This window comes from Plecotus auritus (genome assembly GCF_963455305.1).
Source record: "Plecotus auritus genome assembly, chromosome: 9".
Taxonomy (NCBI): Eukaryota; Metazoa; Chordata; class Mammalia; order Chiroptera; family Vespertilionidae; genus Plecotus; species Plecotus auritus.
The window spans coordinates 119576950-119593606 of NC_137783.1; the positions used below are offsets into that span (position 1 = coordinate 119576950).

The window sequence follows — 16657 nt, forward strand, 5'->3', positions numbered from 1 at the left end:
ATAGCAAAAGGTTAGGATTTCAATTCTCTTAAAACTTCAGTTTTTTGAGAGTGATGATACTAGCAGGGGCAGACCCAGATTTTATGAGGCCTGAAGCTCATACACAGTCATGCCCGCAAAATTGTGAGGGCTGCACCCCGAGCCTTGTGAGGGGCCATCCAAGCGAGGGGCCCTGGGGTCCCAGCGTTAGTATTAGCTGTATGGCTCACGTGTCTTTGGTTAACAGGGAAATGCTGGAGTCAGAGTTTACCCCCCTGTGCCTCAGTTTCCTTGTTTGTAAAGTAAGAGTGATAATTATATCCGTTTCTTGGATTTGTGGTGAGGATGGGCTAAAACAGTTAATGTGGAAGCCCTAGCATAGGGCCTGACTATGGGGTGGATAGCATAATTGATTAATAAATATTTGTTCCTGTTCTTACTAAAATACACTATGCATGTCCTTGTAAAGAAATCCCAAATCCACTCATCAGAAGTAGGTTTCATTACCAAAATGATACCCATCTCCTGCTGCTTGGAGTGAGAGTCACTGCCTATTTGGTGCTTTTCTTTAGGAATCCACTGATTTCAGTGAGAGCCTTAGAAATAAACGAGATAAACCAGCAATGCTAGGGCATGCTTCCGTTTGCTGGGGAGGCATTGTGGCAAAGCGGGGCAGGGAGAATTATAGGCATCAGAGAGCACTGGGTTCAAATTCTGTCCCATTGCATTTAGGCTGTGTAGTCCTAGGAAAATCACTTAACCTCTCTGGTCCCATATTGCTTATCTGAAAAATGGAGCTAATAGTCCCCACATTACCAGGTCATTTTGAGGATTAAGGGTCTTGGTGGGCAAAGTGTCCCCCAGAGTGTGGGCAATAAATGTTACTTGATATTACTTAACAAAATATTGATATCCACATACATACACTGTTAAAGAACTCACTCTTTATTCTTCACTGCTTGAGATTTATATTCTAGAAACCAATATTTTAACACTTCTGAAAATCTCCCCATTTCGAGTTATCAGCTAAAGAAACCCTGATGCTTGTGGTGTTGTCCAAGGTACGCTAACCTGGCCAGAAGATGGATGCCATTCCTTCTCTTTATATCTTTGGTAATTTAATCTCCCTGTTAAGTTTATGGGCCTTTTCCTCTTTGATTGTCTTTGTGTGGGTGACAGATGCAAACCAACTAGGGGCTAAAGACTAAAAGAGTCAAGGCATGGAACGCAGCCCCAAAGGAAGCCATATGGAAGATTTGCAAACCAGGCATCAAAATTAATACATCCCTAACTTGTAATAACATTTGTGCAATAATAATGTTCCTTTACAGTTTAATATTCAGCCCCTTTAAGAGATTGCCCTGGTGCTTAATGAATGACCGATGCTTATTAGGTTAAGTTGTATTTGAGCTGGCCTGTGCTGCTCTGGTTCAAGTAATGTAATGGGAATTATTTAATAGGTATTATTAGGATAATTAGAAAATGATCACAGTTGGGCAATAATATTGAGCTATAAAGGTTGTGAATAACCAAATTTAGAGACAGGCCTGAAAACATGAGTAGTCTGCGACAGTTACGCAAGTCTCCTCTAATGATTATGTGCTCCCGCCTGAAAGGGTCTTTTGTTCCTAGGAGTTATTCATTAGGCAGGCATTGAATTAGCGGAACATGCGGGGGTGCAGGACGGATGGCAATGATGGCTGAAGAGCAAAATGAGGCTTTGATGAGCTCCTAATTGTCGTGACAACAATTCCTGCTTTCTTTTTTTCCCAACAGTCAGAAATATGCTTTCCCACCTCCAGGAAGGGGTTTTCCCCATTTTGTCAAGGAGGGGAAAACAAAGAGAAACAAAAATCTAAGAATCCACCCCAGAAGACAAGTCATTATGTTCTGTAGAATGTGTGCGTGTGTGTGTATGTGTGTGTGTGTGCGCGTGTGTGTGTGTTATAGATGGGTGTCCCTGACAAAGGGGATGGATTCCCCTGGTGGTCCTGGCTTCCCAGAGTAAAGGATACTCGTGTCCTGACTGCCCTGGGCCCCACCTTCTGTAAGGAGGCCAAGCCGAGCTTTGCCAGCCACTCAAGCTCTTCTTAATCAGGGCCCTGCTACCACGGGCTTGTTGGTTGTCAGCACAGTGGTCAGTGTTATGTGCTGGGGTCATGGAATATCCCAATTTAGCAAGAGACCGTCCTTCACATTTAGATGGTCTGGATGACGGAATTTGTTCTTTCTTTCAGTCCCTAGGGACAGGTGAAATCTGGTGAAAACTGCAAGTGACTTGGAAGAAGAAAGGATGTATCCCCAAGGGAGGTGGATGGGAATTAGTCCTCCCTTTTAAGCTTACCAGCTTCTGGGAAGGTTTACCAGCTGGTTGTCTGCATTGAGCTTCTTGCCTTTTTTTTTTTTTTTTTTCTTTTTTTTTGGCCAGATGGCTTTTCCATCATATAGAGGGGTTTGCAAGGAAACATCAGGATTGCCAGGCTGCCAGCAGGTGGCAGTAGGCACACACATTATGATGAGAACTTGAAATGAAAACCTAGCCAGGAAGAGGGAAGTAGTTTGGAGTATACTCTGTGGTTTTTATCTAGACTGTGGCTGAGGAACAGAAAGAAGAATAATTTCTTGGATAATGTAAGGGTGAGGTGTCCTGAAAAGAACAGAAATATTAGAGTCAGATGCTCCTGTGTTTGAATCCTGATGCCATTCATAGAGAGTGGCAAAGAATAAGACTCCAAAGTAGATGGCTAAGGATGCAAGGAATTTGGGTTGGTTTGCCACAACTCTATGATTCAATTAAAGTAAGACATTCCTGAGTTTGAATCCCAAAGTGATCATCATATGACAATTACCTCTTTGCAAAACTTTCTTATCTGTAAAATGGACTAATGATACCAACCTTATAGGGTTGGTACGAAGAAAAGACTAAATGAAATAATGTTAGTAAAGCACCAAAAAGAACTGCCTGGTATATAATAGGTATTCAGAAAAGTTAATTCCTACTTTTTCTTTCTTCCATTCTTTTTTTCCCCCTTAATACCTTCACCTTTTTCATCCAACCTCTCTCCCTCTGACAGCTCTCAATCTATGCTCTGTACCTATGAGTCTGTTTTCTATTTTGTTAGTTTATTTTGTTCATTAGGGTCCACATATGAGTGAAATCATACGGTACTTGTTTTTCTCTGACTGGCTTATTTCACTTAGCATAATACCCTCCAGGTCCATCCATGCTGTCGCAAAAGGTAAGGTTCCTTCTTTTTCATGGCGGACTAGTACTCCTTTGGGTAAATGTACCACAGCTTTCTTTTCCACTCATCTACTGATGGGCACATGGGCTGCTTCCAAATAACAGTGCAATGAGCATACCTCCTCTTTTCTTTCATATTCATGTCATTATAAAACATAGCTGGATGGTCAACAATTTCTCATATTGTATTTATTTATTTGTTCAATTGTTCACATTCATTTAAAACTACACTCCCTAGAAGACATTTAAACTAGTTTCTATAAAAATATATAATACATGAATTTCCCATGTCTGGTCCATATTAGGATCTCAATGTAGACTCACGCTATTACCCCCAAAAAACCAATTCAGTAAAAGCAGTTTAACCAAGAGAAGCAAACACTGGGGTTCGAAGGCATGCCTCCCCAACCGCGTGCCATAGTTTGGGGATAGATTTCAGGGGATGGACATCCTTCAGGTAACCTTCCACAGTGACTTGTTCCCTACCTGTACTGAAAGGTAGTGAGTCCAAGGCCTGCCTGCCATCCCAGGTGGCTGGCTGCTATGCTCTCAAAGGCCAACAGAGCAGGGGGTGTGGGGGCCGAGACCTTCTGTGATCCTGGAGGGTTTATATGAAGACAGGGTGGACAGTGTTGCCTGAAGCTCAGGCAACATTACTTCATCACATAAAGCCATGGAATGTGGTCAGGAGAGAACTCCAACCTCATAGAGAATGGCCAGGAATAACAAGACTCCACAGCTGATGGGGAAGCAAGCAAGGTGTCTGGATGGGTTGCCATATCTCTGCTGTTATGATCCATAGAATTAATCTTGCAGCCCTCTGATTTGAAAAGCACTGTCATAATGATTTTACCTGGAAAAATATTTAAAACCAAATAACCAGATGGCTGCCTGAGCCACAGATACAGAAGGGAGTTTCTAAGAACTATAAAGCAGCAGAATGGTGGACGAGATCCTAAAAAAGCCCATTCACTACAATCATCCTTTTAAAAACATTGCAGTGCTCTCAAGTAAGTGAGATAAATCTCTCAGAGCCAAGAAGAAGAAAGAAGAAGGTATGCTGAAATGTACATGTGCCAGGAAAGAAGCAAGCACAAAAACAGAAACCCGGGGTGGTCTTGGGGGGAAATATCCCTGGTTTTAGAGTCTAAGTCTTGGAACTAACAAGAAGTTAAGGAGCTGACCTTGAGGTTCCCACATTAAGCCAAGTTCTAGCTCTGCCAGACCAAGTATAGATCCTCTAAAGAAACCATGCCTCAGTTTAGGCTCTCAGGATCCCATCTGACAGGTTAAGTTCAATAAACTATGAGCTTATAATAATAATAATTCTTAAAATCACCCAAAACGCAAAGAAGTGAGTCACTGAGAATGAGAGTCAGCAAAAACAACACATTTCAATGGCCAAGAACTTCAACTATATTAATTATTAAACTTGGACTATACTATTTCTATGTGTAAATATTTAAACAAATAGTAAATTGCATTCAAAAATGAGCAAACAGAAAAACACTGTAAAAGTAAGCAGGCAACACCACCTTAAATTTCATCAACCATAACCATAATCAAACTTAACATTCCTGCTATGATGTATAAGAAAGATATCTTATTGCTACAATAGCTCTGAGTTGGGAGTTGAATGACTAGAACTAAAGTGTTCCAGGCTCCTTATATTGTTTAAAAGGAGGTTAAGGTGTTAAGTTTAGACTTTGCTAAAGTATTAGAAATGCCTATTTAAATTTTAAGTGTAATCACTGGAAGAAGGAAAATAAAATGAATAACTTCCAAATCAGTTGGGGGAAACAAAAGGAGAAAACAATAATCAAACAAAAATTCTAATTCCGTTCTAAGTAGCGATAAAAAAGCATAGAAAAAAGATGACAAGATAGCATCCAGGAAGATGGAAGAAACAAACCCAAATAGTCATATTAGTTACAACAAAACAACACCCAATTATATTCTGTTTAGCAGACATGTGTAAAGCACAGAAAATTTTAAAGTAAAATGATGGCAAAATATATACTAACTTAATAAAGCTGGAGTAATCATATTAGAAGCAGTAACACACACATTGATAGATGTTTCCTCCCACATGCTGAGGCTGGGGCCAGAGATCTAGCCTGCAACCGAGGTACATGCCCTTGACCAGATTCGAACCCACAACTCTTCATTCCACAAGCCGATGCTCTAACCACTCCTCTATGTACTGACTTGATTGTATGTATATGGACTTGACTGTAATAGGCTCAAAATATATAAAGCCAAAAAAATGATGAAACCACAGGGAAAATGTTCTACTCTCAGGCATGAGAATTTAGTATATCTCTCAAGTAATGATAGTCAAGCAGATAAAACATTAGTATAAATTTGAATAATGCAATAATAACCTTAATTTAATGGTCACTTATAAAACCCTGCACCTCCAAATTACGGAATGTATATTCTTTGCAATGTCACATGATGATTTACAAAAATTGACCATAAGTTCACAAATTTAGTCTCAGGGAATCTATATTATACAGACTCTGTTCTATACTATGATGTAATTAACTTAGAAATCAATAGCCAAAAGATATTTTTAAACCACATATTTAGCAAAAATATACATTTCTCATGAATAAAATAAAAAATGGATATTTAAAAAATACTTGGAAATTTAAATATACTAAATAAGAAAAGGGAAGCAATAGATCAGTGAATGTGGTTCTTAGAGGTACAGCCTTAAATACTTTTATTAGAAAAGAAGAAAGGCTGAGAAGTAATGAGCCAAGTGTACAACTAAATTTAGAAAAAGGAAAACAAACCTAAAGTAACCTAAAGAAAGAAAATTATATATATATATGAGCAAAAGTAAATTATATAGAAAATAAAGATAACATCAAGAGGATCAAGCAAGCCAAATATTGGTTCTTTAAAAAGACTAGAGGCAATATCTTAAATTGATTTAAAAAATAAGATAGAAGACAGAAATAAATAAATTAGGAATGAAAGGGGCAGACATAACAGCAGTATAGTAAAGATTTAAAAAGATAAAGGATTAGAATGAACATATAATCTAATTTCAAAATTTGCAATCTAAGGGTGATTCAACAATCATCATATTAACAAATTAAAGAGGAAAACCATATGGTCTTTTTAATAGAAGAAGAAAATATCATTTGACAAAATCTAATACTCATTTGGGATAAAAACTTTTAGCAAAAAGGCATACAATAAGATAGAACATTCTTAATTTGAAAGATACCATCCAAAACCATAAAGCAAGCACCATTGTTGAATGGTAAAATATTAGAAGTGTTTCTTTAAAAACTGGCAATAAGAGAAGGGTGCCTACCATCATCTCTTCAACATTGTACAGGAGACCCTAGCCAGCAGAGGAAGACAAAGGAAAAATGGCATATGGCTTGGAAAGGAAGAAACATTTTTTTCTGTTTTTATTTTTCAGATGATAAAATTACTCACATGGAAAACCCAAAAGAATGTACAAATAAATTATTAAAAATAAGACTCTATATGATGGTGATTGAATATAAGATCAAAATTTAAAAAGGAATTGCATTTCTATATATCAGCATCAAGCAGTTAGAAAATGCAATAACAAAGAAGATATCACTAACATTAGCAAAAAAAAAAAAATACCTAGGAGTAAATCTAACAAAAATGTGCACCACCATTATGAAGCCAATTTTAGGACTTTTCTGAAGGCCACCTGGAGGCCCGAACATCCATGAAAACCCAACGTGAGCCTGCTGTGGCATTGCAGGCCACAGGAAAAGGTGAATCGGGGACAACTGGCTCCCCATACAGGAAAAATGAAATTGAGTCTTACCTTACATCATACAAGCAAACGTTTCATAAAAGTTAAAGACTTTAATATGAATAATTTAACCTAAAAGTTAACAAGAATCAAGTTGGTAGTCTATAACGCTATAAAGGAAAAGACAATCCACTAATTAGGAAAATATATTGGCAACAAATATAACCAAAAAAAAAATCAATATTCTAGGATACGTAAAGAACTTTTATAAATCAGCAAGAAATAGGCAAACAACTCAATGTAAAGATAAGCAAATGATATAAATATACATTTCACAGTAAAATACTCATGAATAATTAGGAAAATGCAAATTAAGACTACAATGAGAAACTATTTTAAACTATTGAATTATCAACACTTGTAAAAATGTGATAATACTAAGTATTGGTAAGGATGGGAAACAAAGGGAGCTTTTTATTTAATGTTGGTGGAAATGAAAAGACTCACAACTCTTTGGAAAACAATTTGGCCTCATGCTGTGGAGCTGAACATTTGCATATCTTACTAAGAATTTCATTCCTAGGTGTGTATTTCAGAGACACTCTTGCCTACATGGACCAGAAGACTCATACAAGAACCTTCACAGCGGCATCATTCACAATAGCAAAACTCTAAGAATGACCTTGATATCCATTAATAGGGAAATGGGTCAATTGTGGCATAGCCCACCATGGCATATACAACTGAAGACTGCATACACAGCAGGGAAAATGAATGGCAACATGGATGCATTTTAGAAACATAATATGGAATTTTAAAACAAGCATGTTTTAGAAAACTACATATAGTATAATATTATTTCAATAAAATTCTAAAGCAAGAAAAACTTTATTTATAATGAATAGATATGTAGCCAAAAGCAAAACAAAACCAAAAGAAAAAAAAATGTTTAAAAAGGAAGGACACGAGACCTTTTGTTTTTCAACTGCAGCTCTGGCTCCCGGAATGGGATGGGGGGGAGCCAGCGGGAGAAGGGGGGTGCTTTCCTTCCAGCATCCTGGCTTGGTCAAGACTGAATCAGGCCACACCCACAGTGCAGTGTTCTGGATCGTCACCAACATGTGTAAGGCGCCTGTGGGAGGTCAGGGTACCTGGAGCGCTGGGTACCGAAGGCCTGGCTAGAGATTCAAATGAAATGGGCTGGGGATGAGCACAGGAGCTAAGAGCTGACCAGAGGCCAGCAAGGAGAGGCAGAAGCTGCACCCCGGCCATTCCGGGGGAGACGCCTGCACAGTGACGTCCTACACAGGGTTCTGGCTGCAAATACTCTACTGCCCTTTCATGCCCAGATCATCCGTGAGGATGTGGAAGACACAGAAGTGCAGCAGACACCAGACGAGGATTCTCACAGAGTCTATGGAGGCAGGAAATCACATCTGAAGAATCAGAGAGTTGAAAAGCAGACAGCATTTAAACAAGACCCAACCTGGGAAAAAACCACACCGGTACACAATCAGAGAAGTACTCAGCATTACCAACAAAAGAAAATGGCTAGAAAGCCGTGACTTTAAAGACTAGGTTGTTCATGTATTGTTATTATTCACTGGGGTGAAAGTTACTGACCATAAGTGCCAGTCCCTCTACTGGAAGCAGGGACAGAGTGTTGTCCAGCTAGGTGATTTGAACTTGAATGTAGAGGGTAATCCGACAACTTCAGTAGGGAGTAACCAAACTTGCTTTGTAGTTTTTAGAGCTCACTTGGGGAAAAGTGAGCCAATTTAAATAACTCCAGCCCTAGTTGGTTTGGCTCAGTGGATAGAGCATTGGCCTGCCGACTAAAGGGCCCCAGGATCGATTGTCAAAAGCACCAAAGTAGCCTGGGTTGCGGACTCGATCCCCAGTGTGGGGTGTGCAGGAGGCAGCTGACCAATGATTCTCTCTCATCATTGATGTTCCTATCTCTCTCTCCCTCTCTCTTCCTCTCTGAAATCAATAAAAGTTTAAGAGCACAAAATATAACTCCATTAATAAAAAGTTGTTTTGTGTTGCATTTTGATTACTTTGCTCCACCTGAGCAAGTGGAAACCTTGCATTCTGTCTAGGAAAAGGCATGATATGAGTACAGTACATGTAAGCTAATGAAGACCAGCCAGTGGTAACACTGGCAGAGGAGGCCGTCAGGGGTAGATGGCTGAGCTATCTAGACAGAGCCAGGGCTGCACGCCCTCCAGCAGCACCATTCTAGCTGCGCCCTGGTTCCCAGACACAGGTCTCGCCACCCCTGCCCTAGAGAGGCTTCCTGTCCCACAGCAGCCGCAGATGGAGACATGCCTGAACCAATGATCCCTGCAGGCAGAGCACTGGCGTCCTCCCGAGCAGGTGCTGATGAGCCAGCAGCCATCTGACCTTCTCATTTACATGGGGCCAAAAATAATAATAATTTGTTAAGAGTTTTTATTAACCTCAAGTGAAGTCACAAGGCAAAGTTTAGGCATGTAAAACCAAGCCAGGGATTACACTCTAGCTGACTTTTAAAGGCGAACCGAAAATAACCCACAGGAAACTATATAGAAGTCGACACTGGAAGAAAACAGCAGGTACTAGCAGCAATGGGACAGTTTATTGACTGTTTGCTATGTGCCAACCACCGTGGTAAGCATTTTACATGCAACATCTCACCTAATCCCCATACCTAATTAGGAGGCAGGTACTACGATCATCCCTGTTTTTCACCGGAAGACACCGAGGTGGAGAGATGTGAGGTTGCTTGCCCAAGGTCACACACTGGTTAAGTGGCTGAGCCAGGTCCGCTGGATCTTCAAGCCCAGGCCCTCTGCCACTTCGCTCTGCTGCATCTGCAGTGAGGGGCAACGCTGGTCCAGGCTTCACCAGGACCCACAGGAAGTTTTCTGATGGGAGGCAGTGAGTCGATGGAGAGCGTGGAGCAAAGTCTCGGTGCATCCTTAGAGTTGAGAGCAAGGCCAGTATGGGCAAGGCACAATCCCCTGGACCCCAGGCTTTGGAAAGGCAGATTTCCTGGAATCTGCACATGAGTCCACATTGGAAGATCCCTTAAAAGGATTTTTGACTACGGAGGAAAGGAAGACTCTAAAAAATGAACTGTAGGCTATAAAATTACAAATTACTCCATTGGAAAAAAATTAAATCGATCAATTCAGTTCAACCTGTGTTTGTGGAGAATAGCACCAATAGAAATCAGTGGGGCCCTAGCCGGTTTGGCTCAGTGGATAGAGTATCTGCCTGCGGACTGAAGAGTCCTGGGTTCGATTCCGGTCAAGGTCATGTACCTTGATTGCAGGTTCCCCCGGACCTGGTTGGGGTGTATGCAGGAGGCAACCAATCGATGTGTCTCTCTCACATCAATGTTTCTCTCTATCTCTCCCTTTCCCTTCCAATCTCTCTAAAAATCAATAGAAAAATACCCTTGGGTGAGGATTAACAGACAAATTAGTGGGACTGCACAGGGGACTCTCTAATGGGCCACATTTTAGAAGGACACATAAGGAATATTGGAAAAGGGACATGAAATCCAGGATAAAAGTCTGTCTGGAGCCTGAGGATATAATGCAGCAAAGAGGCTGAATCTGAAAAACAACAAAAAATACTCTGAAGACGGCAAAATAGTGCTGTTTCTTCTGAATTGGGAACAAGGAGAGGACAGACCCTGTGCTGAGGCAGATGGTATCATGTCACACGATGGGGAAAAGCAGGATTCTCAATTCTCAGCTTTTTTTTTTTTTAATATATTTTATTGATTTTTTACAGAGAGGAAAGGAGAGGGATAGAGAGTTAGAAACATCGATGAGAGAGAAACATCGATCAGCTGCCTCCTGCATGCCCCTACTGCTGGGAATGTGCCCGCAACCAAGGTACATGCCCTTGACCGGAATTGAACCCAGGACCCTTCAGTCCACAGGCTGACGCTCTATCCACTGAGCCACACCGGTTAGGGCAACTCTCAGCTTTTCTGTTTTCTTTATCGAGGCAAATGGTCCTCAATCTAGAAATGTAAAACAACCATCTAGAAGAGGCAATTGAATCTGGACAGGTGAGAAAAAAGGGAGAGCAATGAACTCAGATTTCTAAGTCCCGGTGTAAGATGATACATACATAGAGCCTTGGATGTGGCATTATTCAATCAGAATTTGTTGAATGAACCGTATTAACCCTCTGGTGTTGAAAACACTTGCAGATGTAACCTCAGTCTTTGAAAACTCAGGAAGCCTTGCAGAGCCAAAAGACCTAGAGATGAGCACATTTTCTACTTTCCACCTGGGAAAGAAACATGAATTCTGATTCCTGTCAAAACTCTAGGTAGGATTATTTTTAAAATTGTGACTATTTAGGAAAACATTTAGAGATTACTAAGGAACCACTGGTGTTTACTAAGAAGCCATGAAAAACAAATGTCATGTCCTTTTCTGAGTGGAGTTGCTGGATATGGCCCATGTTGGGAAGCTTGATTTCAGGAAATGACTTTGTTACCAAAGTTTCCTAACAGACAAGACAGAAATGTGGGCTGGGTAATACCATTTGGATGCATTTAGAGTCTATAGAAGAGTTTCACTCAAAGGTTGAGAAGTCTATAGAAGAGTTTCACTCAAAGGTTGAGAAGTCTATAGAAGAGTTTCACTCAAAGGTTGAGAATGGTCCCTTGATGAGTCATCTATCACTGAATCCCAAGTACCTAAGGCCCTACCCAACACCTATTTCTTGAATGAATGAATGAATTCAGCAGAAGTTAAGAGCTGCATTGTAGCACCAGTTTGCACATTAACTAAATATATAATTTAGAGCATTGCATATAAATCTCCCTGGATCCCATTTTCCTTATCAATAAAAGGAGATAGGGAGTTAAGGGAATTCATTTTTAAAAATATTTTTTATTGATTTCAGAAAGGAAGGGAGAGGGAGAGAGAAAAACATCAATGATGAGAGAGAATCATGGATCAGCTGCCTCCTGCACACCCCACACTGGGGATGGAGCCTGCAACCCAGGCATGCACCCCGACCAGGAATCAAACTGTGACCTCCTGGTTCAGAGGGTCAGTGCTCAACCATAATCTAAGTTATAAGAATATATGGATATAAAGGTCATAATCTAAGCTATAAGATTATATGGATATAACTTTTTCTCTATGAATCTCAAAGCTAACAACATTATTTATTCATTTGCCTTTTCTTTTTGCCAAAAATCTAAATGCCAATCATCACTCCTTTATGACCAAATGGGGTATGAGCTTCTCTGCCCCATGAAGGAAGCCACACCCCACCTGGGCACTCAGTGGGCATTTGATGTTGGAGGAGAAGGAGATAGTAACCAGCAGGGTTATTTGGGTTTTCTTCGGAGAAGGATGTGATGCACAAACTTATAGAAGTTTTACTGAGAACATATAAGTAGACAGAAGGGTCATTTGTGACAGGACATTATCAAGGGTATATGACCTTGGAACTGAAGTATTCATGTCCTGAATGTGGAAGAGGACCTCCCCTAGAGCATGCACAGGTGGGTTTTATTTTTCATGTCCCTGACCTGGAGGCATCAACAGGCCATTGGGGGACTGCTGCCTGCTGAGCTCTTTTTGCTACAAACATGGTCCACTAAAGTAGCTCCAAAACAGTTTGATCAGGTGGAGAGAAGCGCCAATCTAACCCATTTGTCGTTGATTTCTTAAGCAGATTCAGGCACACAGGATGAAGCACAGCTTTTGCAGGAATGGTTTAAGCTGGTTCTGGAGAAGAATAAATTAATGCGATATGAGTCGGAGCTACTGATCATGTAAGTAAGGCAACACGGATAGCAGTGGGGCCTAAACGCAACGCGGGGCGGGAGTGGGGTGGCTCACCCGCCTAGGTGGCAGTCCCGGGGTTTTTTCTTCTTGTGCATACAGAATTGTGATTGAGGCAAATTGATACTTGATGTCTTGCATATCATGCTGGCATTAGTGCAGAGAATCTTCAGTTATCTATTCTGTCTGTGAAGTCCTGTAGCTAAAATAGATTTTAGGTAATGGGGCTGGAGCTGGAGGGCATTTGGAAAAAGTATTTTCAACCCATCCCTGCTGCCCAGACCAAAGGGACCCACCTGCAACCACACACCTGCAATAGGGAAGCATGTCTCTGGCCTCTGAGTGTGAACTGCAGGAGAGGTTTGGCGAGAGTGGCTTTAGCAAGTTGAAGGCTAGGATGTCTGGCTGTCTTCTCTAAATAAGGGACAGCAGCCTGGTTTGAAGATCAGAAAGTAAAGATGGGCCGGGCTGGTGTGGCTCAGTGGTTGAGCACTGATCTATGAACCAGGAGGTTACAGTTTGATTCCCAGTCAGGGCACATGCCCAGGTTGCAGGCTCCATCCCCGGTGTGGAGCATGCAGGAGGCAGCCAATCAGTGATTTTCTCTCATCATTGATGTTTCTCTCTCTCTCTTCCTCTTCCTTCCTCTCAGAAATCAATAAAAAATATTTTTAAACAGTTTTTTTTAAAAAGAAAGTAGAGATGGCTATCAACACCCTCTGACAAAGTTGAAGGTCACTATACCTGTCACTATTCTGGAGAGAAAGTAACAACCAATCAAAGCGTAATATGCTAGTGATATTCACTTATGCTGTCTCGTTTCATTTTCACCCCAATCCTGAGAGGTAATTGGGGTGGGAGGAGCTATCTTTTAAGATGCCTAATACATTCTATTCCTCTCCCCTGGCTGGGTTCTGGACCAGGTGAGAAATAAGACTACCAAGCCAATAGATGAAATATCAAAAGATCACCTTTATTACTGATAAAGGCTTGGCTAAATATGAGAGCCCAGGTGAGCTCGCTATCTGTATTACTGTCCTAGGGCCAGAATAACTAATTAACACAAACGGTGTGTCTTACAACAACAGAAATGTATTCCCTCGCTGCTCTGGAAGAGGAAAGGCTGAATCAGGATGTTAGCAGGGCCATGCGCCCTCTGCATTTCCAGCCTCTGGTGGTTTCAGGCATCCCTTGGCTTGTAGCTGCATCACTCCACTCTCTGCCTCTGTCTTCACATGGCCTTCTCTGGGTGTCTGGTCATCCACTTCCTTTATAAGGATACTTGTCAGTGGACTTAGGGTCCACTGGGATAATCCAGAATGTTCTCATCTCAAGGTCCTTAACTACATATATTACATCTGCAAAAACTTTTTTCAAATAAGGTCACATTCACTGGTTCCAGGGGTTAGGATGTGGACATATCTTTTGGGGTCATTATTCAACCCATGACATGAACCAAACTCCAAAATTAGACATGCTTATCTATATAGTCACAAAAGTATGATGGACCCACCTCTTTTTTTAATGTATACTTTTTATTTTATTGATTTTAGAGAGAGAAGAAGGGAGAGGGATAGAGAAATAGAAACACTGATGAGAGAGAGAGAAACATCAATTTGTTGTTCCACTTATTTATGCACTAGAGGCCCAGTGCACGAATTCTTGTACAGGTGGGGTCCCTTGTGTGGCCTGCAGGGATCGGACCGAAACCTGCAGTCCAATGCCACCTGCAGCTTCTATCTGCCACCCCCGCTCATCTCGGCCCCACTGTGCCTGCCACGGGGTTGCGCCCAATCAGTCCTGATTGGGAGAGGCTCATGCTGCCACAGCAGCACTTGCCAGCCCTGAGCCCTGCGTCTGGCACCCTCCCAAGGGGAGTGGCCTGTGGGATCAGGCTGACACTGGCTCTCCGACATCTCCGGAGGGGTCCTGGATTGTGAGAGTGGCGCAGGGCAGGCTGAGGGACCCCACTGGTGCACAATCAGGCCAAGGAGGGACTGCAGGAGGTCTCCAGGGCATGTCTGGCCCATCTCGCTCAGTCCTGATCGGCCAGACCCCAGCAGCAAGCTAACCTACCGGTAGGAGCATCTGCCCCCTGGTTGTCAGTGCACCTCATAGTGAGTGGTAGAGCTGCCTTAGCATATCACTAGCATATTATGCTTTGATTGGTTGTTCAGCTGTTCTGCCGTTCGGTCTATTTGCATATTATGCTTTTATTATATAGGATTCATTGGTTAATTCTTGTATGTGCCCTGACTGGGGTTTGAACCCACAACCTTGGTGTATCAGGACAATGCTCTAACCAACTGAGCTACCTGGCCAGGGCCCACTGACTCTTTTTTCCGCAGCTCCTAACCAGATGGCTGTCTGAGTTTTGTTGCCTCCACCTGGACAAAATGTCTTCTGTTTCTGCTTTCTCCTTTTCTTGTCCACCACAATCAGTTGGGAGTGGTTATAGGTGATACTTGAAGTCATGTTACCCTCAAAAGAGAGAAGAGTTTCAGATTGTCCTTGCTTCCCCCTGGACTATTCTGGTCATTTCCTCATGACCCTTCAGTAAAGGGTGGCCTGCATGGCCTTCCAAAAGCCTACGGAGGTCGCATCTCACCCTTCAGTTCCTCCCATCATCTCTTGAGCCCAGCACATCTCAGCAATCCTCTTGGCACCTTCCGTGACCGGCAGCAGCAAAACGTCCAGTTTAGAGATATTCCAGTTTTAAGAGGGAAGAAGAATGCAGTAGCTATTATCAGTGGGCTTATTTGTCAGCGTGTCTACACAAATCTCTAGTATTTATAAGGTTTGAATGCTTTCTCATCCTTAGGGCCCAAGAGCTAGAATTAGAAGATCATCAAAGCCGACTGGAGCAGAAATTAAGAGAGAAAATGCTTAAGGAGGGTGAGTACAGTGATGTGTTTTGGGTCCTTGTTAAAGACATTTCCCCCAGAAAGATATCTGAGCAGAGCATGCTGCAAATCTCAGAGGGGAAGGCCTTCCTTCCTGGGAGTTAGAGGGGAGCACAAAGCCAGCCTTCCCACCGCCCGCAGCACAGCAGTCCCCATCCAGCTTCATTCACTCAGGCTGGGAGAGCAGCTCTTTGCTCCATCCCAAGTGTGAACAGGAACAAAGTCATTTATTCACACATTCATTCACTTACCCAAATATTTATGGAGGATCCAGTGTGTGACTGGCATGTGGAGGAGATCCACTGTGCCCTGTGGTCCCTGTCCAGGAATTATGGTATAGTGAGATGAGCGCCATGACACAGGGGTTTTGGGACCACATAGGAGACGGTAAAGGAAACATCCTTCCCAGCATGGTGGGGCCAGGGCATTGTATGTGAGGAAATTATTTTCACCATGAAGGACAGAGAATTGAAGTAAACGCAATTGACACGATATACTGATTTATACATTCATTGGCTCCAGGCAGCTGGGCACGTTCACTCTATTTTGCACTGTGTGCTTGTGTGGCCAGACCCATGCATGGCTTTCTTACATTAAGACCATAGGTCTAAAAGAACAAGTCAAATAATTCCTTTATACCTCATGGACAGAACATTGCACCTACCTATGGGTACAAGGCAAACACTTAGTAACTATAAGATGTCATCATCATGAATATTTTTATTTCGGTATTTCATCCCCATTTTACAGATTAGAATACCCTGAGTCTGAGAACTTAACAAGCATGCTCAAGATAAATGATAGGGCTGAAATTAAAGAACAGATCATCACAGACTCAGGGTCTCCTGTTAGTACTGACTTGTAGACTGTTTCTTTATAGCAAGACTTCTATTTCTAACAAAACCCGTACAGAGCTGCACTCTACAGGACAGATGAAAGTGGTATACATCACCTGTTATTGTCAGGA

The 16657-nt window shown here is 41.9% G+C and overlaps 1 protein-coding gene across 2 annotated transcripts in view; it reads left to right on the plus strand.

The window, feature by feature from the left end:
• Positions 1 to 16657, plus strand: part of MICAL2 (microtubule associated monooxygenase, calponin and LIM domain containing 2) — a 210018-nt gene that overhangs the window by 189531 nt on the left and 3830 nt on the right. For both annotated transcript variants that reach the window (XM_080641865.1, XM_080641871.1), the window contains 2 exons: positions 12678 to 12777; positions 15609 to 15682. In XM_080641865.1, the coding sequence (XP_080497991.1) occupies positions 12678 to 12777; positions 15609 to 15682 (174 nt within the window). The remainder of the gene's footprint in view (positions 1 to 12677; positions 12778 to 15608; positions 15683 to 16657) is intronic.